The sequence below is a fragment of the Muscardinus avellanarius genome (genome assembly GCF_963383645.1).
Source record: "Muscardinus avellanarius genome assembly, chromosome: 4".
Lineage (NCBI taxonomy): Eukaryota > Metazoa > Chordata > Mammalia > Rodentia > Gliridae > Muscardinus > Muscardinus avellanarius.
In genome coordinates this window covers 104,086,901-104,111,104 of record NC_137789.1, presented here as the reverse complement: position 1 = coordinate 104,111,104, position 24,204 = coordinate 104,086,901, and the positions used below count along the sequence as shown (strand labels likewise).

The following is a 24,204-nucleotide window of genomic DNA, read 5'->3' as shown; positions in this document are numbered from 1 at the left end:
TGGACTGCCCATTAATTATTCCTTTCAATACCTACACCTAAGAGAAATGAAAATACATACACAAAAATATCTATAGAACATTAATAGCAATTTTGCTTCTAATTGCTAACACCTGGTTACAGTCCTGGTGTCTATCAACATAAGAATTAGTAAACAAATTGTGGCATACTCATGGAGTGGAATAAAATAACAAGCAGCAAAAGGGAACAAATTACTGACATGCATGACATAGGTGCATCTCACAGATATTTCTGGTTTTTAAAAAAAGCCTATCCCACCCGGGCGTGGTGGTGCACACTTGTAATCTCCACACTTGAGAGGTGGAGACAGGAGGATTGCGCCAGTTCGAAGCCAGCCTCACTGGCTTAAGAGATCCTGTTTCAAAATAAAAATATAAAAATGGTCTGGGAGTGTAGCCCGGAGGTAGAAGGGTTTCCAGGAACCCCAGTAGCACCATGTAAAAAAAAAAAAAAAAAAAAAAAGCCTATCCCAAACAATGCCTGTTCTTTTTCTATAAAATTTAAATTGCATGAGGCAACAGTAATATGGTGGAAAGGTTTAGACCATGGTGGGCCTTGAGGTGTGGGAGAAGGGTTATCTGGGAAGGAAAGGAACACAAGGAATTTTCTAGGGTAATGTTGGTGGCCTATATCTTGATAGGAATTTGGGTTACATAGATATCTGCAATTGTAAGAAGACCATTGACTGCTACACTTCAGATTTATTTCAGTAATTGTAAACTTTACCTCAAAGGAAAATACATAAATATGGAGCTCTAGTTATTGAGCCTGCAGGCTGGAGTGATCAGGGCTGAGATGTACTGATGCCCACAACTTCAAAAATGCATTTAAAAAATACACACACACACACACACACACAGAGAGAGAGAGAGAGAGAGAGAGAGAGAGAGAGAGAGAGAGAGAGAGATAGATATCGAGAGAGATCCATTATTAAGTGAAAACAAAATACAAACTTTAATGGATAGTAGCAGCCAGGCATGGTGGTGCATGTAATCTGAATACTCGGGAAGCTTTGGACAGGAGGATCTCAGATTTGAGGCCAGTCTCAGGTACTTAGTGAGATCCTGATTCAAAATAAAGTATAGAAGATAAGGCTGGGATGTAGCTGGGAGATAGAATGCCCCTGGGCTTCATCTCCAATTGTGCCCCTCCAGAAATGATACACACACACACGCACACACACACACATAAACACACACACATACATACATATGTGTAGTCACTTGGAGGACTATGCCTCAAAACTAACAATGGATATTTGGCAGTGGGTTTATAGGTGATATTATTTATTTATTTATTTATTTATTTATTTATTTATTTATTTTGAGGTACTAGGGATTGAACCCAGGGCATTCTACCTCCAAGCTACACCTCAGCCCCATTTTTTTTTTATTCTTTATTTTGAAACAAGGTCTTACTAAGTTGCAGAGGGCCTTACTTAGTAACTAAGGCTGGCTGTGAACCTGTGATCTTCCTGTTTCAGCCTTTCAAATACCAGGATTACAAGTATACACCACCACGTCTGGTTTAAAACACATTTAAAATTTTTTGTTTTGTTTTTAGTGATGCTTCTGAGGATTGTATGGCAAAGTGGGATATGATCTTGTTACATTAGGTGAAATATACTAAATTGAATTGAACAACAACATAATTTCAACTGATAACTGCACCTATGTAAGAAGGAAATGACAGGTAAAATTAGTGTTAACATTAAGTTAGATGTCCTAGACTTAAAAAAAAAAAGATGTCCTAGACTTTTATTTTGATTTTTTTAATTAAAGAAGCTTGTTAGTAACTTCAGTATTATACTAGAATCTAACCAAGTTTAGCCCAATAGAGGAAGTAAAATGATTTGTGGTATTTCTTGTATTTGTCATTTTGTAATTGGTTACTTTTTTTTTTCTTGGAGTACTGAGGACAGAACCCAGGAGCATTGTACCTCTGAGCTACACCCCAGTCCTATTTTTTAGTGTTTTTTTGTTTATTTTTTTGGAAACAGGGTCTCACTCAGTTGCAAAGTGTCTTACTATGTAGCTGAGATTGTCTGTGAACTGTGATCCTCCAGTCTCTGCCTACAGAACGCTGGAATTACAAGTGTGCACCACCTGCCCGGCACATAATTGGTTACTTTCAAAAAGTTTTTTGCTGCTGGGCATGGTGGCACACACTTGTAATCCCAGCATTTGGGAACCAGAGACGGAGGATCACAGTTTGTGGACAGCCTCAGCTACTTAGTGAGGCCCTTCATAATTCAGTGAGACCCAGTTTCAAAAATAAAGAATAAAAGCCTGGCGTGGCTTTTATTACAGGCTCGTAATCCCCGTGCTTGGGAGGTGGAGACAGGAGGATTGCACTGGTTCAAAGCCAGCCGCGCTGGCTTAAGAGACCCTGTTTCCAAATAAAAACATAAAAATAGGTCTGGGAGTGTAGCCCGGAGATAGAAGGGCTTCCAGGAACCTCAGTACCACCAAAATAAATAAATAAATAAATAAATAAATAAATAAATAAATAAATAAATAAATAAATAAATAAATAATTAGGTCTGGGTGTGTCTCTAGTAGAATGCCCCTGGGTTCCATCCCCAGTACTGCAAAAAATAAAATGAAATGAAATAAAATAAAGTAAAAATAAAAAGCTGTTTGCTATAAACTGTTTGAGGGTATATGGAAATTTCTCCTTCATTGAGATGACATTGATTTTTCTGATTTTTACCAGCTACAGATTTCACATGTTTGTTTAAAGTTTACTTGCCATTATCGATTACTATTTGTGTCAGGCATGGTACTTAGTCATATATGAACATGTACTTAATAAGCAGAGCAATAGTTACCAGGTTTCATTGATCACATGTTCTAAGAAGTAAGTAAGTATCTTCTAGATGTATGTCCGCATATGTTTAAGTCATCTGTAATGTTTTCACATTTGGCAAATTTGGTTACTCTGTTTTAGAGGTTTGTCCACCTTTCTGTTTGCCAAAGGAAGAAAACGTCTTCCATGATGAGACTGAAGTGATTATGGCCCTTCAAGATTGGGGCTGGTGTATTGGGAGTGACAGAAAGCATGGGGCTCTTTTTCCTGAGACTCACTAAGTCAGTGACAATGCCTGACATTTGCTGTTCTGACGTCTTCTGGCACAGTGCCTAGCCCAAAATAGAAATTCAGATATTTGTTTGCCAGACAACGGAATGAATGAACTAATCTGTAAAATTAAGATAGGGATGGGCAAAATTTCTTTTCTCTTTTTTAAAATTGTGGTACTGGGAATTTAACCCAGGGACAGCCTACCTCTGAGCTACATTCTGAGCCTTATTATTTTGAAACAAGGTCTTAATAAGTTGATGAGAGTCTCACTTGCTGAGACTGTCTTCAAATCCACAGTCCTCCTATCTTAGTACCAGGATTATAAAGGTGTGCCACTGCACCTGGCTGATTTGATTATGCATTCAATCTCAAACAACAGTTAAGCCAGTTACATTCTTTTTAGTGGGGGAGGGGATGGGGATGGAACCCAGAGGCATTCTACCTCTGAGCTATACCCCTATCCCTTTTTTTTTTTTTTTTTTTTTTTTTTTTTTTTTTTTGTGGTGCCAGGAATGGAACCCAGGGGCTTTCTACCTCTGGCTACACTCCCAGACCTATTTTATATTTTATTTGGAAACAGGGTCTCACTGAGTTGCTGAGAGCCTCACTAAGTAGCTGAGGTTGGCTTCGAACCTGCACGATCCTCCTGTCTCAGCCTTTCATGCTCTGGGATCACAAGTATGTGCCACAATGCCCAGCTTCCAGCCCTATTTTTAATTCTTTATTTTGAAACAGGGTCTTACTAAGTTGCAGAGGGCCTTGCTAAGTAGTTGAGTCTGTTCGAGAACTGTGATCCTCCTGTCTTAGTCTCCCAAATACTGGGATTATGAGCATGCTCCATCACACCTGCCTGAACCAGTTACATTCTGAAATGACATTTTTAATCTTCCCATGCTTTGTGTTTCCACAACAGCATTAAACATAGGTGTTGACAGTTTTGGAGAAGTGCAGTGTAATATCATTTGAGATAATAAGTTATACTATAAAATTTGCTAGTAGAGCATAGTAGCAAACTATGCAGATGTCAGTTTTAAAAGAAAAGGACAGGTACCCATAGGAAAAGAAGCCATCAGCCTATTAAGACACTTAACAGCCAAGAGCGGAGATGCACACCTGTAATCCAAGAGTCTAAAGGCAGGGGATTGCAGGATCCCTGCCAACCATAACAATGTAGTGAAGCCCTCTGAAACTTAGTGAAACCTTGTTTCAAAATAAAATAGGGTTGGGGCCTTAGTTCAGAAGAAGAACACCCCTGAGTTGAGTCCCTGGTACCACACATACATACACAAAAAGTATCAATAAAAAAAATTATAAGAGCCGGGCGTGGTGGCGCACGCTTGTAATCCCAGCATTTGGGAGGCTGAGACCGGAGGATCGCGGTTCGCAGACAGCCTCAGCTACTTAGTGAGGCCCTCCGCAACTCAGTGAGACCCTGTTTCAAAATAAAAAAAAAAAAATTGGGCAGCGGGTGTAGCTCAGAGGTTGAATGCCCCTGGGTTCCATCCCCAGACCCGCAAAAAAAAATTAAAAAAAAATTATAAGGACCTGGGAAATCTCAACTGAAAGAGAATCAGCTCTGAGATAACATGTTGCAATTGTCTAGCAAGGATTTTAAAACAGCTATCACACAAAAGGCCTTGATAAGCAATTAAAAACATGTTTGAAATAATTTTGAAAATAGAAAGCCCCAACAATAAATAGAAGCTATAAACAACCAGATGGAAATTTAAAAATTGAAAATTTTATTGACTGAAAAATTTTAAAATATGCAATGAATGGAGCCGGGCATGGTGACGGACACTTGAAATCCCAGTACATGAGAGGCTGAGACGGGTGGATGATGGTTAGCAGACATCCTCAGCTACTTAGACCCTTTGCAATTTAGGGAGACCCTGTTTCAAAATAAAGAATAAAAAGCCAGGCTGGGGGGTGTAGCTCGGAGGTAGAATGCCCCTGGTTCCATACCCAGTACTGCAAAACAGACCAAAAAAAAAAAAAAAAAAATACAATGAATAGATTTAATGCACAGTGGCTATGACTGAGAAAAGACTCTGTAGACTTGAGAAAAATTAAGAGAAATTACTCAATCTGACCAACAGAGAACATTTAGAGGCCTGTGTGAGGATAATAAAAGATCTAACACTAATGTCATCGGAGAACTAGAAAGAGGGCCTAGGGGTAAGCACCTGTGATCCCAATACTTGGGAGGCTGAGACAAGAAGATCACAAGTTCGAGACCAGCCTCAGCAACTTAGTGAGACCCTTTTTCAAAATAAAAAATAATATAGGGCTAGGTTCAGAGGTAGAATGCCCCTGGGTTCAATGTCCAGGTGAGGGTGGGGGGAAGTGTACATGCAGGCTGAAAACTTCTAAAATTCTGCAAAACTCATAAACCTGCAGATTCAAAAGGCTGAGTTCATCTGAAACTGTATAAACTCAAAGAATTCTTTGGCAAGATATACCATAAGTCACATTTCTGTAAAAGCAAAGAGAAATTTTGAGAGCAGAAAGAAAGAAATGACACATTGCCTATAGGGGGAAAATTTGAATGACAGTAGATTCTTCATCAGAAAACATAGTCTAAAAAGAGGTAGCACAAATATTTGAAGAATTAAGAGGAAAAAAACTGTCAACCAAGAATTCTATGTCCAATAAAAATATGCTCTGGGAAGGAAAAGGAAATCAGGCATTCTCACATGAAGGAAAAGTAATTGAATTTGTTATTGCAGATCTACCCTAACAGAATATCTAAAGAAATTTCTTGAAACAGAAAAGAAATTATAAAAGTAGGAATCTTGCAACATCAGACAGAAAATGGAACAATGTAGAAATTTAAGAAAAATAGTAAATATAGTAGGTATTTTTTCTCTTTTTGAATGTTCTAACATTAACATTTTTCCACTGTCTTAAGAAATTGTAATGTGCTCTTTAATGTCACTCTAAAGGAAATATTGTTGGCACTTATAAATGGGGAAGGGATGGGGCTTAAAGGTAAGGGCCTGGTAAAATGTCGATACTATTAAGTGGTTTTAAAAAAACTATTCAAAGAGATGCAACCAGAAATACTATAGATAAGTAGAAATGAAATTCTGCCTTTAAGGAACCTATCAGAAAGAAAGGAAAAGGAAGCAGGTGAACGAAAAAAGAAGTGGCAGACTAACTTACAACATATCAATCTTTACATTAAATGCAAATGATTTAAACCCACCCATTAAGAAAGGCTTACAAAGTGGATTTAAAATATATACTGTTTATAAGAAGTCATTTCATGCAACAATGTAAGCAGCTGGAGAATAAAGTGAGGTTTATTTGCATATTAGTCTGTTTTATGTTATAATGAAACATCTGAAGCTAGGTGTTTTATGAGGAAACAGGTTCGTTTAGCTCACAGTTCTGGAGGTTAAGAGCTGGCATTGGCTAAGCTCTGTGAGACCCCTTTGGCTTTTCACCTGCAGATGGCATCATGGTGGGAGTTTGTGAGCAAGGGGAGATGACAAGGCAAGACAGGAAGCCAGGGAGATGGGAGGAGCCAGTCTTTCTTTTTTGTCAGTCTTCAGAGAACTAACTCAGGGTCCTAGGAAAAGTACGTGCATTCTTTCTGAGGGCACCACTCCCAGTGTCCTGACAAGCTCAACCTTTAAAGATCCTTCGCCTCTCAACACTATCATGTTGAGGACCATTCTCCAAACACGTGAATTCTTGGAAGACATGTTCAAACCAAAGCGTATTGATATCCAATTATTACTCTGGGTAAAAATAATCAGTTTGAAAGAACACAAAATATATAGTTCCATTTATATAATAGAGAGATGGAAAGTATAGAGATGGGAAGCAGATGAATGGTTTTAGGCGTGGAAGGAAGAAGGGCAAGGAAGTAAATTGGTAGTATGAAATCTTTGTTGTAATGACACTTCTGTGTTTTGATTTTGATTGTGGTTACACCAATATGTACATGTGATTAAACAGCATAGAAATTGTACAAGCACATTGTTTCATTACTAAGTTACTAGTTTTAACAGTGTGGTTGGTTATATAAAATCTTTGCTGGGCGTGGTGGTGCACGTTTGTAATCCCCGCGCTTGGGAGGCGAAGACAGGAGACAGAAGGATCGTGCTGGTTCAGAGCCAGCCTCGCTGGCTTAAGAGACCCTGTTTCCAAATAAAAAAATATAAAATAGGTCTGGGAGTGTAGCCCAGAGGTAGAAGGGCTTCCAGGAACCCCAGTACCACCAAAAACAAACAAAAAAAAATCTAGTCATTGAGGGAGTTGAGTAAAAGGTATACTGGACCTCTACTGTTTTTGCAACATCCTATGAATCTATAATTACTTCAAAATAAAAAGTATTTTTTAATGTGGTACTGGGGATTGAACCTCTAATCTATACCCCCAGCCATACTTTAATTTTTTTTAAATTTTGAAACATTGTTTCATTAGACTGATTAGAGTCTCACTATTTGTTGAGGCTGTTCTTAAACCTGCAATCCTCCTGTCTCAGCCTCCCAAGCTAAAATAAAAAGTTTTAAAAACTAAAAAGATAAATGATTAGTAGGAAGAGTTTGGGTATTTTCAACATGCCTTAATGCATTAAAATATATTTTTATATTTTCATATATGGGAAAGCAAGTGTCTTACTTTGTACTTTGTCTTTTATGAATGGATAACTTGTGTTTCTGTCTCTCACTCTCTCTTCTTTTTCTTTTATGCAGTGCTGGGGGTTGAAACGAGGGCCTCACGCATGCTAGACTAATTTGCTGTGTGTTAGGGATATAATCTTGCTAAGTAGCCTGGGTGGCCTGGAGCTCTTGCTTCAGGCTCTCAAGTAGCTGGAATTATAGGGGTGCACCATTGTACCAGGCCTACTCTTTATTTTTATCAGAGCTAAATAGGCTCATTATGAGAAGTAGCCTTTTAACCACTCTTCTTGCCTTTTTTTAATTAATGCATTGACTTCCTTTTCTCACTTCAGGAGGCAAGGACTTGACTGTTGTTCACATTCCCCCACCACAACTCACATAAGCCTCCTCAGTTTCCTACTATGATTGTGACATTCTTATTTTTTCCCGTAGGATGTTATAAACACTGTTCATATCTGAGCAATCATAACTTCTTTTTCTCCTTTGTATAACTTTTTGTTTCCCCCAGAATTAATAACTGTCTTGTGTTCACTTGTTCATAGAGATGAAAACTTTTAAGAAATGAAAATGGACTATGAATATTATCATTGTTGTGCTTCAGCTTCCTGTTCCTAGAACAGGAAAATTTAAGATCATAAGAAACTACATTGTTTCCTTCCCAATAGCTTAGGTGTGCTGCAGTCATTGGTATAGTATAGCTCTTGTGGTGATTCTTTACCTTATTAATGGTTGAAGCTAAGTGGGTCCTGAGAGTTTCTGGAGAGGCTCTGATGTCCAGCAGTTCTTAGTTGGTGTAACCAAGGACAGAATGTATGCTTTCTTTACAAGTGCTGTATTTGATTGTGAATGCTGATGTGGGAGATAATTGATATTTGATATTTGAAACTTAATTTGTTTTCAAGGGGCATGAGAGTAAATTATACATATATGTGTGTGTGTGTGTGTGTGTGTGTGCGTGCGTGTGTGTGCGTGTGTGTGTATTCAGAAGTGAATTTATAAGTTTATCGGTGCCCCTATGGGTATGCTATTACATGTGTTTAAGTAGTGATGATAATGTGCCTTTTAATAAGATTCCATGAGAAGCAGATTAGTAATTTAATTTTATAACAAACATGCATTGGTTATTACACACTATTTATTACACACTATTATTATTACACACTATTTATTATTGATGCTGTATATTTTGTTGATTTTCAGGTACTTGAAGAAGCAGAAGCTCAACATTTATATCAGTCTATTTTGCCTGATATGGTGAAAATTGCCCTCTGTTTGCCGAATATTTGCACCCAGGTTAGTGAAGATAGCAACTTCTTCAGTAACTTCTCTGAGCCTTACAGTTGGATTTCCTTTAAACTCTAATGGCCAAGGTCAGAGAGAGAGGAATGGGTGGAAAACAGTTTTTGCCAAAGAATGTGGAAATTTTGTTTTATTAAGGAAAAGGTTAGGGGCCAGAACGAGTGCTGCAAAAAAACATTAAAAATGCAACGTTCAATTTTTGAGCTTTAGTGTACACTGTTGACACTTGTTTACTCAGATTTCTTTTACCTCTGTTTAAACAATCTCTGCCTTTTCAAAAAGAAAAAAAATACTCAGCAGCATTTCAAAATGGCTTAGTAGTACTCATACCTTCACCCTCCTCTCAAATGATATATGATTATAACAAATGAGTTTATGGTCTTTTCTTAACTTTTTTTTCTTTTTTTTTTTTTTTTTTTTGGTGGTACTGGGGTTCCTGGAAGCCCTTCTACCTCCGGGCTACACTCCCAGACCTATTTTTTACATTTTTATTTGGAAACAGGGTCTCCTAAGCCAGCGTGCGCAGCTGGCTTCGAACCTGTGTGATCCTCCTGTCTCTGCCTCCCAAGCGCGGGGATTACAAGCGTGCGCCACCACGCCCGTCTTTTCTTAACTTCTAAAAAGAAAACAATCCAGTGTTAACTTCATTTTGTTTGGAATGCATTATATCACTACATAACAAATTACTTGAGAAGCTGATGCCCCAAACAGCACTGAGCTCTCAGTCTCTGTTGGTCATGGACTTGGAAACAGCTTAGCTGAGTCACTTGTGGCTGTGTCTCTGGTTGCTGCAGTCAGGACAGTGGCTGGGGTCGTGGTCATTTTGGCTGGACTCAGACACACAGCTCATAGTAGGAGGTCTTGCCGTGGGCCTTTCTGTAGGCTGACTGGGCGTCCTCACGAGAGAATGAGGGTGTTCCTCCAGGTGCCCGGTGTCACGTAATGCTGTTTTTCTAGCATTAATAGCTAGTCACTAACTGCAGGTCCCACTTTTTAAAGAGAGAAGTATCAAAGAACTATTGGACATATCTTTGAGGCTCCAAAGGAGGTGGTGGTTTTGTTCCTCCTGTAATTGTAAAAGTGGCTTGAATTCACCTCTGCCTTCCTTTCTAGGGCCAGCCCCCTTGCTGCAAGGATGCTAGCCAGGGCTCTACTAGCACCATTGATCCCCACAGGCCCTCTCCACATTTGGGTGGAACAACTTTGAATGTATGGGATGATGCTCTTGTTGCACACCCTAAAACCATGAACATAGCGGGGACCAAAAACACCCCAACCAAGTCCAAATGCCTCCCTAGGGCTGTCTCCTTCGGTTGAGAACCTGTGGGTGTTTGTGGTGGGTCACATTTATTAGCAGTTTACAGTGGCAGTTCTGATGCCAAATAACTTTAATACACCTCTGTAATGCATTGTGTCTAAAATGGGAAGTTTGTGTGGTACTAGGTGTTGAACCCAAAAGTGTTCCTCTGAGCTACATCCCTTTTTATTTTATTTTGAGACAGGGTCTCACTGAGTGGCTCAATCTAACCTCATACTTTTGATCCTCCTGTCTTAGCCTCCCAAGTCACTAGGATTATAGACATGTACCATCCCTCCTGTCTGGGGATTTTTTTTTTTTTTTTTTTTTTTTTTTTTTTGTACAGGGGTTCCTGGAACCCTTTCTACCTCTGGGCTACACTCCCAGACCTATTTTATACTTTTTATTTGGAAACAGGGTCTCTTAAGCCAGTGAGGGTGGCTTCGAACCTGTGCAATCCTCCTGTCTAAGCTTCCCAAGGGCGGGGATTACAAGCATGCACACCACGCCCGGCCGTGGGGATAGTATATTTTTAAACACATTTTCTTGTTGCTTCTTTTTGCTTATATTTTATGTTCATTATTTTTCTTTCTCTCTTTTTCTACCAAAATCACTCACTGCTTTCTCCCTCTACCTTTTACTCCTTCCCTTACTAAGGCTTTCCTGCTATTTTCAGCATTGCTTAATCCATTCTGTAGCAGTCAAGTATATGTCCCATATTGGTTTTTTGGGGGGGGTATTTTTTTATTTATTTATTTTTTTGCGGGTCTGGGGATGGAACCCAGGGGCATTCTACCTCCGAGTTACACCCCCAGCCCTATTTTTTATTCTTTATTTTGAAACAGGGTCTCACTAAGTTGCGGAGGGCCTCACTAAGTAGCTGAGGCTGTCCACAAACTGTGATCCTCTGGTCTCAGCCTCCCAAATGCTGGGATTACAAGTGTGCACCATCACGCCTGGCTTCCATATTGTTTTTAATTTATGTTTTTACCTATCTCCTCTGAGCACTGTTATATTTTTGAAGACGATCCTCCTTGTGTCTGTGAGTTTTGTGTAGTGCTTAGTTAAATGCTTTTTATATTCAGCGTGTAGATCATAATCGTATCCAGCCTTTATTTATTTATTTTATTTATTTATTTTTTATTTTTTTGGTAGTACTGGGGGTATCTTGGAAACCCTTCTACCTCCAGACTATACTCCCAGACCTATTTTTATATTTTTATTTGGAAACAGGGTCTCTTAAGCCAGCAAGGCTGGCTTCGAACCTGCGTGATCCTCCTGTCTCTGTCTCCCAGGCGCGGGGATTACAAGCATGTGCTACCACACCCGGCCAACATTTATTTATTTATTTATTTATTTATTTATTTATTTATTTATTTTTGCTGGGACCCAGGGGCTTTCTACCTCTGGGCTATACTTAGACCTATTTTTCTTTCTTTTTTTTTTTATTTGGGACAAGGTTAGATTTTATTTTTTTATATTATATATTGGGTAGTATCATTTTTATTTTATTTTATTTTTTTATTTTTTTTAACAATTTTTTTATTGAACATAAATAGTATACATTTAAACTATATTTGGTGCCCTCTCCTCCCACCCCCGTTTTCTCTTCCCCCCTCCCACCAATGGTTGACCAGGTTAACCATGTCTTATTCATAATTTTACACATGTTCAGATGTAGACCCTCATTAATCAAGATCAGCCTTCCTCCTCTCCTATCTTTCCATTCAAACGTTGCTGGTATTTCCCCTCCATTATCTGGAGTCCCACTGGTATCCTTTCTATATTTTTAAATTTGGAAACGGTCTCACTAAGTTGCTGAGAGCCTCACTAAGTAGCTGAGGCTGGCTTTGAACCTGTGCGATCTTTCTGTCTCAGCCTCCTAAGCGTGGGGATTACAAGTGTGCACCACCACACCTGGCAGTATCCAGCCTTTAGATGTGGATAACTTCTCTATGCTGTGAGAAAGTTTCTATATTTTAGAGGTATTTATTATTCAAGAGCATTTTTTATTTTATTTTATTTTTGGTGGTGGTACTGGGAGTAGAACCCAGAGGCTTTCTACCTCTGGGCTATACTCCCAGAACTATTTTATATTTTATTTGGAAATAGGGTCTCACTAAGTTACTGAGAGCCTTACTAAGTAGCTGAGGCTGGCTTGGAACCTGTGCGATCCTCCTGTCTCAGCCTCCCAAGCGCAGGGATTACAAGCATGCGCCACCACACCCGGCCTTCAAGAGCATTTAGACTTGTAAGTAATAAGAAGTCACTTGGTGTAACCAAATTAAATTCATGGGTTTTGGTTTTTTTGTTTGTTTTTTGTTTTTTGTTTTTGCAGTATTGGGATGGAACCCAAAGGCATTCTACCTCCAAGCTATACTCCCAGCCCTTTTCATTTTAGTTTTTATTTTGTGGGGTTTTTTTTCATTTTAGAATTTTTTTTTTTAATGGGGATCATATTGAAAATGGCATACATTGACACAGTGCTTGGTGCCTTCCCCACCCCTGCTTCCTCCCCAACAGTGAGTGTCCAGGTTGACCATGCTACATTCACATTTAAAACACATACTCGAAAGTCTCTGCTCCAGTTAATCAACCTCAGCCTTCTTCCTCTCCTACCCTCTCATTCTAGCTTTGCTGAGGTTTTCCCTCCATTATCTGGATTCCCTCTGGTTTCCCTAATACTCCCTAGTTTGGGCATATTAGAGAAATCATATGTTCTCTTTTTGTGCTTGGCTGATCTCACTTAACATAATGTTCTCCAGGTCTTTCCATCTTCTTGCGAGTGACATGCTTTTGCTCTTCTTTATTGCTGAGTAAAATTCCATTCTGTGTATTTCCCATAATTTTGCAATCCATTCATCTGTTGATGGAGACTTAGGTTGGTTCCATATTTTGATTATTACGAATTGTGATGCTATGAACATGGTTATACACATGTTGAAACAGGATCACTAAGTAACTGAAGCTGTCTATAAACTGTGATCCTCCTGTCTCAGCCTCCCAAGTTACTGGGATTACAAGCATATGCCACCACACCCAACTCTCCCCAGCTTTTTTTCCTAGCTTAAAACAATTTAGTGGGAAGAACAGTTTAATTCTGTACTCTGTCCTTTACCAAAAAGTCCAGTATCTCCTGTGAAAGTTAAAATTGCGAGTTGAGATCAGGATATGTTTTCAGCAGATTAAATTGTTGGTATTGAATCATTTACCACATTAAAGTGCTGTAGGTTAAATCTAAAAGGTAAATTTTATATTAATAAAAAAAAGATGAGCCAGGCGTGGTGGCACATGCGTGTAATCCAGCATTTGGGAGGCTGAGAGCGGAGGATCGCAATTTGCAGGCAGCCTCAGCTACTTAGCGAGGCCCTTCACAACTCAGTGAGACCTTGTTTCTAAATAAATAAATAAATAAATAAATAGGACTAAAAAATAGGGCTGAGGGTGTAGCTCGGAGGTATAATGTCCCTGGGTTCCATCCCCAGTACCACAAAAATAAAAAACAAAAAAAGATGAAACGTGTGGAAGGAGCAGCTAAAACATCAAGATCCACAGATCCACAGTGACCAGCCCCTTGTTTTATCTAGCTGAGCGCTTGCCATTGAGATTTGTATCATCTGAGTCTGAGCTTTTAGGCAAATATCATTCATTCTTTTAAAATTATACTATTTATTTAGAGAACAATATGTGTTTGTTATTCAAGTCTATTAAGTCTAAAATATTCCTCATTAATTTTTAAAACCATTTTTCTGGATAACCCAGGAAATGGTAGTTAAAAACTCATTTCTCACTAAAATCAAGTAATAGTTTGCTTTAAGCCATTGATATTCTGTCACCTTGTATAAACTCATTGCTGGGTTGTGAATAAATATTTAAGACGGGAAATGGAGATCAATATGAGATCTCTCTTTCCTCCTTAAAAAGGGTGTTAGTAAAGCCTGAAAGGAGGGAGGATTTTGAATATTGTACTGAAATGAATTTTTTACCTTTTACTTGTTTGAATTTTTCCTAAAGAAATAATTGTATTGCAAGGTTTTCTTTTCTCCCCTTTTTTCTTAGTGAACTTTTATCCTAGTGACTATGTGTGTTTCCTATTGCTTAGGAAATATCTGGTTTTGATTAGTCTTTCCCGCCTGTCTTCAGGCTCATTTGGTTTCTGGTTTCTGAGTATGATCAGGACAGTTTACTCTGGGCAGCTGGTTTGAGGTTTGTTCAGACACTGGCAATCTTAGTTTTGAGTGTTACTGAGAGAGCATCTCCATGTATTACAGGGAGCATTTTGAAAATTAACAGCTGATAGGTAAATTGGGGGTTGGTTTTTGGTTTTACCAGCATGTTTTTAAAAACATATTTTAAACATTTAGAATAGAATAAAACCCACTGAACACATTACTCAGTCACATGAATTTGTTTTAGTACAAGTAGAAGATATTTTAGACATAAAAGACTTGAAGAAAAAAATGCCCTGCATGTTTCTTGACTTGGGATATTTTATTATGTAGGAAATACATATCTTTTTAAAAATTAGATGTAAGTTTGTGTGATGGTTTTCACATGTTTCATTAATTGCTTTAATAAAATTAAATTTTGGTCTTACAAAGAAATTGTTCATTACACGATGTGATTAGAATAAGAGGGAAAAACTTACTTTTTAAATTATTTTCCTTAGATTATTTTATTTAGGACTAAGTAGAAAATTCATTTGTCCAACAGTTTTTAATATAAGAACAAAATGTAACATAAGCAATAATAACTAGTATTTTTGCTTCATCTTTTGTTTTAATTTTTCATTACACCTAATGTGTTTCTATTTACTGGCTTAAGCAATCTTATTCTTTACTAATAAGTAATGTTTTGTATTCTCTTTACTGTCATTATTATTGATTAAATCTGCAGTTTATCAACCACGTACATTTTTCCAATCATATCTGATAAGCAACCCTTGACTTTAACAGTATTGCTGATTTAAGGATTCAAGAGTAGCCTGAAATTATTTCTGTCTTACTTTAGCAAATGTAATTTGGTGCCTCTGCTTTCAAAATTGCTAAACTAATTACTGCTCTTCTCGTCTGTATTTTGTGTTTTCTCCATCAGCCAATACCACTCCTGAAACAGAAGATGAATCATTCCATCACAATGTCACAGGAGCAGATTGCCAGCCTCTTAGCTAATGCTTTTTTCTGCACATTTCCCCGTCGAAATGCTAAAATGAAATCGGAGTATTCTAGTTACCCAGACATTAACTTCAATCGGTATGTTTTCAGAGGACACCTCTTTAACAGTGGAATGGAGAAGGGTGGAAGGAACTTTTTTTGACTGATTTGCCAGAGGCTAAGCATTTTGTGTATACTTTTCTGATTTCATCTTTACAGTACTGTCAACTATTAGCATTTTTACATTTTTCCAGCAATGTAATTAAAGTTTACAGAGGTAAAGAACTTGATTGGGATCCAGGAGCCAGCACATCACAGGACTCCAGTGCCTGTGGTTTTCTCATCCTCTCAGATTGTCTTTCTCCTCTTAGTGCCCTGGATTCCGTATACCTCTTAGTTTAATAATTCATGGACTTATTTGTTGTACATTATATTCCTTACATGACAGAATAATGTTCAAGTGGGAGTAGAAGTTCTCCTTTCTGTAAAGATCATGTAAAGTAAGAGTATAAAATCATGAGGCTTTAAAATATATATTTAAAGTGAAAAGTGACTCTGATGTGTTTTTAATGCAATTATTTTTGGAGGGGATTATTGGATTGAGTCCAGAGGCATTCTACCTCTGAGCTATATGCCCAGCCCTTTCTATTTTTTTATTTTGAAATAGTCTCAGTAAGTTGTTGAGTGTCTTGCTAAACCCCTGAGACTGGCCGGGCGTGGTGGTGCACGATTGTAATCCCAGCACTTGGGAGGCTGAGACAGGAGGATAGCACAGGTTCGAAGCCAGCCTCAGCTACTTAGTGAGGCTCTCAGCAACTTAGACCCTATTTTCAAATAAATTATAAAATAGGGCTGGAGGTGTAGCACAGAGGTAGAAAGCCCCTGGGTTCTACCCCCAGTACTGCAAAAATCAATCCATCCCGAAGACTGGTCTTGAACCTGAGATCCTCCTCTCTCAGCCTCCCAGGTACTGGGATTATAAGCATGTACCACCATGCTCAGCTTAATGTAATATTTTTCAAAGGAAGACAAATAAATGTTCAAATTATTTAACAAAATCAATGCATTATAGCCGGGCATGGTGGTGCACACTTGTAATCCCAGCATTTGGGAGGCTGAGACTGGAGGATCGCGGTTCGCAGACGGCCTCAGCTACTTAGTGAGGCCCCTCTGCAACTCAGTGAGACCTGGTTTCAAAATAAAGAATAAAAAATAGTGCAAGCGGTGTAGCTCAGAGGTCGAATGCCCCTGGATTCCATCCCCAGACCCACAAAAACAAAAAAGAAATCAATATATTATAAAGGTATAGATAAAGTTTTAGATTTCAGCCATTTCTCAAATGACTATTCTATCAGCTACACAAACAAAAAACATTGTAAGACATATTCTTGGCATATGGCTATCATTTTCCCCCTCCCTCCCACTTCCCAGTTCTTTGTCCCTACCTCTCTTTATTTCCTTCTTCACTTGGGAATTATCTTTATGGGATCTATGAATAGAATGTGAGTTTTCTTCCCTAATACCAGGGACAGATCTTCAGGAAGTGATTATAGGCCCTTATTTCCCCGTTGATTCTGTGTAATGCCTTCCTCCCTTACCACTTCTCATCACCTGTCTCCTAACCCTGGGGAGGAGGGCAGTGTCCTGGGTATGAGGTACAGTCACAGAACAAACAAAAAGGCCACTTTTATTTGCTTCATGTTTTTGTCTCCACAAAGTAACACCACTTTAACTTTTTAAATGGTAATTTTTAAAAAAAATTTTTTACTTTAAACTGATTTTAGACTTACAGAAAAGTTTCCAAAATAGTACCAAGAATTTGCATCCACCACTCACCTCGTTTCACCTTATGTTAACATCTTTTGTAACCATAGTAAAATGTTAAAAACCAAGAAAGTGACCTTGAGGTAATACTATGAACTGGGCTGCCAACCTTTTTTTGAATTCTCCCAGCTTCTCTGTTTGCTACAGCTCTTTTCTCTATTCCAGGGTTGGACTCAGCGTCCCACACTGCATTTGTTTCTTAATCTCTTCTGACTTCCTTAGTTTTTTTTTTTTCTCCTGTGACTTTGGTACCTTTGGGGACTACTCATTAGTTACTTTGTAGAATGTTCTCAGTCAGATTTGGCTAATATTCTTTCACAGGTGGAATGAGGTCATACATTCTTCATAGAAAAACCATAGAAATGATCTGGTGTCCTCAGTGGTCACATTTGTGGCTAAGGTAGTGTCTGCTGGGTTTTTCCACTGTAAATTACTATTCTCTTTTTAATAAGGGAAGATAAAATACTATGGAAATGTTTGCCTCACATCCCCCCCCACTAATTCTAGCATTATTTGGTGGATCTTAACTGCAGTTATGATTTAGTATTATTATTGTTTTTACCCATTATGATTTTTTTCTATTTTTCTCTCCTACATTCATTATTTAGAATTCTATTATAAGGAAAAGTGGTCCCCTATTCTCCACTTTTAAACATATCAACATGGACTTGTTGATCCTTATTTTATTATACAAATTAAAATTCAGTATTATCATTTATTTTATGCTCGGATTGTTCTTGTTTTGGCCATAGGACTCCTTCAGGTTATCTTCTGTTTTGACAGGCTTTCATCCTTTTTTTTTTTTTTTTTTTGAGATTTCCTTTCTTTCTGGAATTACATAATTTCTAGGCTTATCTTGTTTTTTCCATGCCTCAGTCCTGTAATCAAACATTTCCCCAAAGATCCCTACTTCCTTTTATTTATAGAGACCAAGATCTGGGTGGTAGGTTTGCTCATTGCCACTGGAGTGTCATTTGCAGTACTGGGGATTGTACCCAGGGTGTTCTTCCACTGGGCCACATCCTCGGACCTTTTTATTTTAAAACAAGAGTCTTGCTAAGTTACCATGTGCTAGCTTCAAACTTGGGATCCTCCTGTCTTTGTCTCCCAAGTACTAAGATTACAGGTGTGTGCCACCATGCCTGGCCTAATCATCTCACTTTTAAAATGAACAGCTTCCCGAGTTGACCTTTTCTACACATTGGTTTTATTCTTCCTTCAAGACTTAGTTCACAAATCACTTGATTTGGTACCTCTGACCCTCCCAGGATAGATGTGCTACCCCTCTGGGTTCCTATGGCAACCTCTTCTGTTTTGTAAAAGAAGTGCGCACATTACTTTGACCCTCTGTTCAAGAAACATATCATTAAATAAAGGAAACTTTGCTTGAGGAAACAATTTTTGAACTAAATACAAAAGGATGAGTAGGGGAGCTTCTGCAAAGGATGAAAGGTGAAGTTATTGTGTTCTAAGGAAGAGCCCTATAAAAAGAAGGACATGGCCAGGGGCGGAGAGAAGACTAGTGTGCTTGTAGCACTGAGTGAGAAGCAGCAGGAAGAGAGGACAGGTTTCAGAAGGAGGTGGGGGCCAGCACATGCTGTGCAGGTAGGCCGTCAGGAAGAAGGGGAAAATCCTGGAAGTACTTTCACGTGGTCAGATGGACTATAATGTGGGAATCAAGTGGAGAGGGGCCAGGGTGCATGAGTTTACCCACTCAGGTATGCTATCTGTGTTCCAGGAGGTAGAGGACAGTGGCTGGGACAGTGTAGACAGCACTGAAAGGGGTATTCAGTGTGAGAGTATAAGACTGGCCTGGAGAGAACTGGTTTAGTACAACCAGATATGTTACCTTTTAAGTCTTTTTCTTACCATATCACCTACTCTGCTTTGTTAAAACTGTTTCTTTAAACCTTTCAGTGCGCCAGGCATGGTGGCGCACTCTTGTAATCCCCGCCCTGGAGACAGGAGGATAGCACAGGTTTGAAGCCAGTGGAGCTGGCTTAAGAGACCCTGTTTCCAAAAATAAAATAGGTCTGGGGGTGTAGCCCGGAGGTAGAAGGGCTTCCAGGAGCCCCAGTACCACCAAAATTAATTAATTAATTAATTAATTAATTAAAAAATAAATAAACCTTTCAGTGCAACAGGGATCTTATTTGTCCTGTTTGTTTTCACAAAACCTCATGTGTTATAGACCTTCAGTAAATTCATATTGAAAGAATAAAAGTAAATCTAACAGATTGACTGGTTCTGAGGTACAGAGCTGGTTGTTAGCTGAATGCTTAGACTGTAACAGTCTTTCCCTTCTCAAACTATATCTTATGAGGTACTTATTTTTAAGCCACATGTCATTAAATGTACATTTTGATTTTGATTTCTTTAGTATGTGGGATAGGATGAAGAAAAAATAAAACATTGCTATCTATTGATTACAGTTGTATAAGGAACCTGTTTGTTAAATATATTATACATATATATTATTTATTTATTTTTGCTTATTAGAAAAAGTTACTAAAAAGCCAAGTGTGGTGGTTCATACTTATAATCTTAGTATTTGGGAAGCTGAGAAAGGAGGATCGCAGGTTCAAATCCAGCCTCAGTAACTTAGTGAGGCACTCACCAACTTAGTGAGACCCTGTTTCCAAATAAATAAAATAGGTCTGGTGGTATAGCCCACAGATAGAAGGCCCCTGAGTTCCATTCCCAATACCACACACAAAAAAGAAAAAGGTTATTAAAACATTTTCTCTCTCATGGAAGGAAACTCACTAGAAATTAAAGATGTGCATCTCTTACAAGTTTTCTTTTTTGATATAGAACAGGAAATGGCCGATTCTTTATGTAAGTAAAGTGGAAATTTAATGTTTTAGAAATAGTATTACCTGTTTGTGTGAAGAACATTAGTCCTATTTGTAGTAAGGAATCTTCAAAATGTAAACACTCTATTTATAAGAAATATTTGATCAAGTATATAATTTGCCAGAGTGCTGTGAATTATAAAATTTCTAACCAAGGAAATCCCAGTGGATCTGGGTTTATTTTCTGGTTTTGTTTTTTGTGAAAAGCAGTTGTAATTATTAACCCTTTAGGGTTTGCTGTGTCTTGGTGGCCATTTATAAATTATTTCTGTGGAGTGAGTAGTCAGCTACTGTGCTTATCTTGACACTCCCTAAGAGAAACCTGATGCCATAGCTATAGGCTTTCTTAGGAGATGAGCTGTTCAACTAAATTGTAGACCTTTCTTTCTTTCTTTCTTTCTTTCTTTCTTTCATTCTTTTCTTTCTTTCTTCCTTTCTTTCTTTCTTGTTGTTGTGCATCTTCTAAGTTAAGATTGTATCAGAAAGTTTCTTTTCTAAAAGGTGTGTGTGTGTGTGTGTGTGTGTGTGTGTGTGTGTGTGCGCGTGTGTGAGGAATTGGTACTGAGAATTGAAACCTGGGACATTTCTACCTCAAGGCTACATCCCAACCCTTTTTATTTGGAGAAAGGGCCTCAATAGTGTGCTGAAGTTAGCATCGAACCCGCGATCCCCCTGTCTCATCCTCCCAAGAACTGGGATTACAGATGTGCACCACCACGCCTGGCTTAAAAGTTATTTTTGAAAGCTTTATTATGGACATTTTCAGGCGCACTTTAGAAAATAAGAGAAGATACGTGCTACCTGGTCCCGCTGAATTTTAATGTATGTCTTAATTTAAAATACTTTGCAGCTGAACTTTTTTTGTCATTGGATTCCTTTGAGGATAGGCATTTACTTCACCTGAGCTATAGGAACTGACATATAGATTAGCATGTAATAGTTAGGAATGTTACTAGACTTTCAGCTCAAGCTCTTGGAAGGATATTTGGAATTAGATTTCTTTAGGTATAGAGAAGTTATATTGGTTCTCATTAGGAGGCTAACCTTGCAGTAGCACTAAAGGATTCTTTGTCCTATTCAGATAAATCTCATCAGCTTACAGAGTAGAAGCTTGATATTTTTTCTCTGGTTTTATTAGGTGTAACATTATAAACCAGTTACTCTATTGTCATGACCTGCTGAACTTCTGATCGAGGCCTCAATGGCCTCCTACAGTGTATGGTTATCTTTCTCATCACGCATGGTCATTTATCCTGAGGTTGGCTCTGAGTGTCATCCAGTTAGGCTTGACGGGAAGCAAGGCTGGGCCATTTTTCTTAGAGGAATATAGATTAGAACAGCACAAGCACTTATGGAAATACATGTTGACTTTTTGCTGGGTGTTATGTCTTATTTTAGCCAAGGTACCTGGTCTTACTTAGCATATCTGAAATTTTTTAGCATGATAATCTCTCTTAACAGTAATTGGTAATTTTTCAGCGCTTACCATGTGCTAAATCACTGCTGAATTATTTTTACTTAATCCTCACATCAGCCTTATGAAGCAGGTTTTGATTAGATATTGCTGCTGTTATTCTCACTTTTCACATGTGGAGATGGAGGGTTAGAGAAAGTAGGTCACTTAACTGAGTTAACACAGTAACTGGTAGAGTCTGGATTCAACTCAGGATATAGTTTGCTTCCAGAAGCTATGTCCCTTAACTGCCCTACTACAAAGTCTTCCTTTGCACGAACCAGATTAAAACTTCTTACCTCATATCTGTTCAGAAATGGAGAACAATCCTTAGGGATAATTCTTAATCTAGTAAAGAAACCCAAATCATGTGTAAATCCATAGTGACCATGAGGGATTTAATTTTACACTTAATTTTTTTGGGGGGAGGTGGAGGTAGTGGAGATTGAATTTGGGAATATTCTATCTCTAAGCTATACACCTAGCCCATTTATTTATTTATTTATTTATTTATTTATTTATTTATTTTTACTTTGAAACAGGGTTTTGCTAAGTTGCTGAGGCTGACGTCAAACATGAAATCCTCTTGTCTCAGGCTCCCAAGTACTGGGATTATAGGTGTGCACCACTATGCTCGGCTCTTAATGACATTTTTACCAAACAAAAGTTTAAGTAGGTCTGTTGAAGATAAGCCAGGCATACCATTGTCTTCCTAGCTAGGAGATTTTCTTTTGGGTACAACATTGAAAATGAATTAAAGCCCATGGGCCTCTGGCTGTCTCCACTGTTACAGGAACTCACCAACAGCCACAGTCTGCACTGGCCTCTCACTATGAGACTGTCTGTACATTAATGAACCTCAACTAACAACAGAAGCAGTGGCTAGAAATCAACTCCTGATTCCACCTTTGAACATTTCTAGACAGGGAAGCTTTTATGCTGGTAAGGTTTGGGAAGGCAAGTGACTAGTGAGCACAGCTAGGCCTTGAACACTGTCTTCTGCCTAAGCGCAGTGCTTTCTGTTTCCTCACTGCCTTTCAAGAGCAGAGTGCTCTGAGAGTGCTCCAGACATGGAAGACAACCCAAAGAGTGCCTCTTTCATTTAGTACCTAATCGAATGAGCCACTTGGTTAGCTAGCTGTGCCTCACATCCTGTTGTCATGGTGTTTGCTTTTTTGCATAGTTTGTATTTCTGGTTATAGTTTCTGGTAGGTGTGTGTGTGTGTGTGTGTGTGTGTGTGTGTGTGTGTGTGTGTGTGTGTGTTATAAATGAGGTATAGCTAGCTAGTTGATTGAATAAGAAAAATGGCTAAAGTATGTGGTGGGAGGCTGACGTCAATAAATTGAATAAGTCTTCCTTTATTATTTATTGTTGTGTTCTTCCAGACCTGCTTCGTTATGTTAAATATCCCTGACCTTTTTCCCCTGCTTGCCTTTCAGGGCCTAACCATTCATATAAAGGCTTCCAATGTGATTAGCATTGATGCTTCTGAGATTGCATGGAAACTAGATGGTTGGAGATAAATTGTGGGTCTCAGCAGTGGTCAGCCCAGGAGGCTTTTACATCTGCCTCTTCCCTGGATTGAAAATGCTGCTTGGGCCATATGGCAGAGCATCTCACAGAGGAGCTAGCACTGTCATTCTGGCTGGATTCCGTATTACCACTTGCTCCTGTTTTAAAGTGGAGTTGCTTTAAGCCTGATTTACTGAACACTAATGGGATTAATGCTTTACTTTAAATGGTATGGGTGTGTGTGACTAGAATCCAGTTCCAGTAATGTTATCAGTATTCAGTCCAGGAAAGATTTTATTAAACTATGTTTCTCTTTATAAGTATGGAAAGAAAAGCATCATTTAATAAGTATCTGACCTTTGATTGACTTCTTCCCTTCCAAATGCAAACAGTTCTGTTTAGAAGAAAGTTTGGTGCCTTTTTCTATATGCTGTTTAGAATAATATAATCATTTGGTGGAATGCCAAATGTATTCACTTCATATACAGGGCTTATTAATGGCCTGGTTTATGTGCATATTTAGTTACATGTTGTTGACTCAAAATATGCCTCTAAATATACCTGAAAGATCTGATTTAAAAACCTGAAAAGTGTTGGGATATTTAAAAATGGGAAGATGCTTGGCTATTGTAAAGTCTCCCTCTCTCTGAGCTGTCTGTGCCTGTTATGTGTTTGTCTGTTTCTCATACCCTCCCTCTGTCTCTAACCCCATTTCCATCAACTTGTCTTTCCTTCCCCATCATCTGCCTTTCCCCCTCCTTGCCGTCTGTGCTCAGTCCCTTTGTCTTCTCCTAAACACAGCCTCTCAGATTGTACAGCATTCTTGTGATGATGTTCATTCATGCTCATTGCTGGTATTTCTGATATTTTCACTTGCTACCATAAAACGGTAACTTGTTTTATTTGGGTAGCAATACATAGTACTTTAAAATGTAGTCTAATAATTGTCACAAGGGTTTAAACCTGTTTCCTCCCCAGTGACTTTATCCTTACTCACCCCCACCCTACATACACATAGCACAAACACATATACATGTACACCCTTCCTGGCTTAGGTGGAAAGCATATTTGGTCA

General features: G+C 38.5%; 1 protein-coding gene across 1 annotated transcript in view; it reads left to right on the top strand.

Annotated features, from left to right (window-relative positions):
• Nucleotides 1-24,204, top strand: part of PARG (poly(ADP-ribose) glycohydrolase) — a gene marked incomplete at both ends in the record, with an annotated part of 122,857 nt that overhangs the window by 47,042 nt on the left and 51,611 nt on the right. Inside the window, 2 exons of the mRNA XM_080693586.1 lie at nucleotides 8,936-9,028; nucleotides 15,426-15,583. Of these exons, the coding sequence (XP_080549712.1) occupies nucleotides 8,936-9,028; nucleotides 15,426-15,583 (251 nt within the window). The remainder of the gene's footprint in view (nucleotides 1-8,935; nucleotides 9,029-15,425; nucleotides 15,584-24,204) is intronic.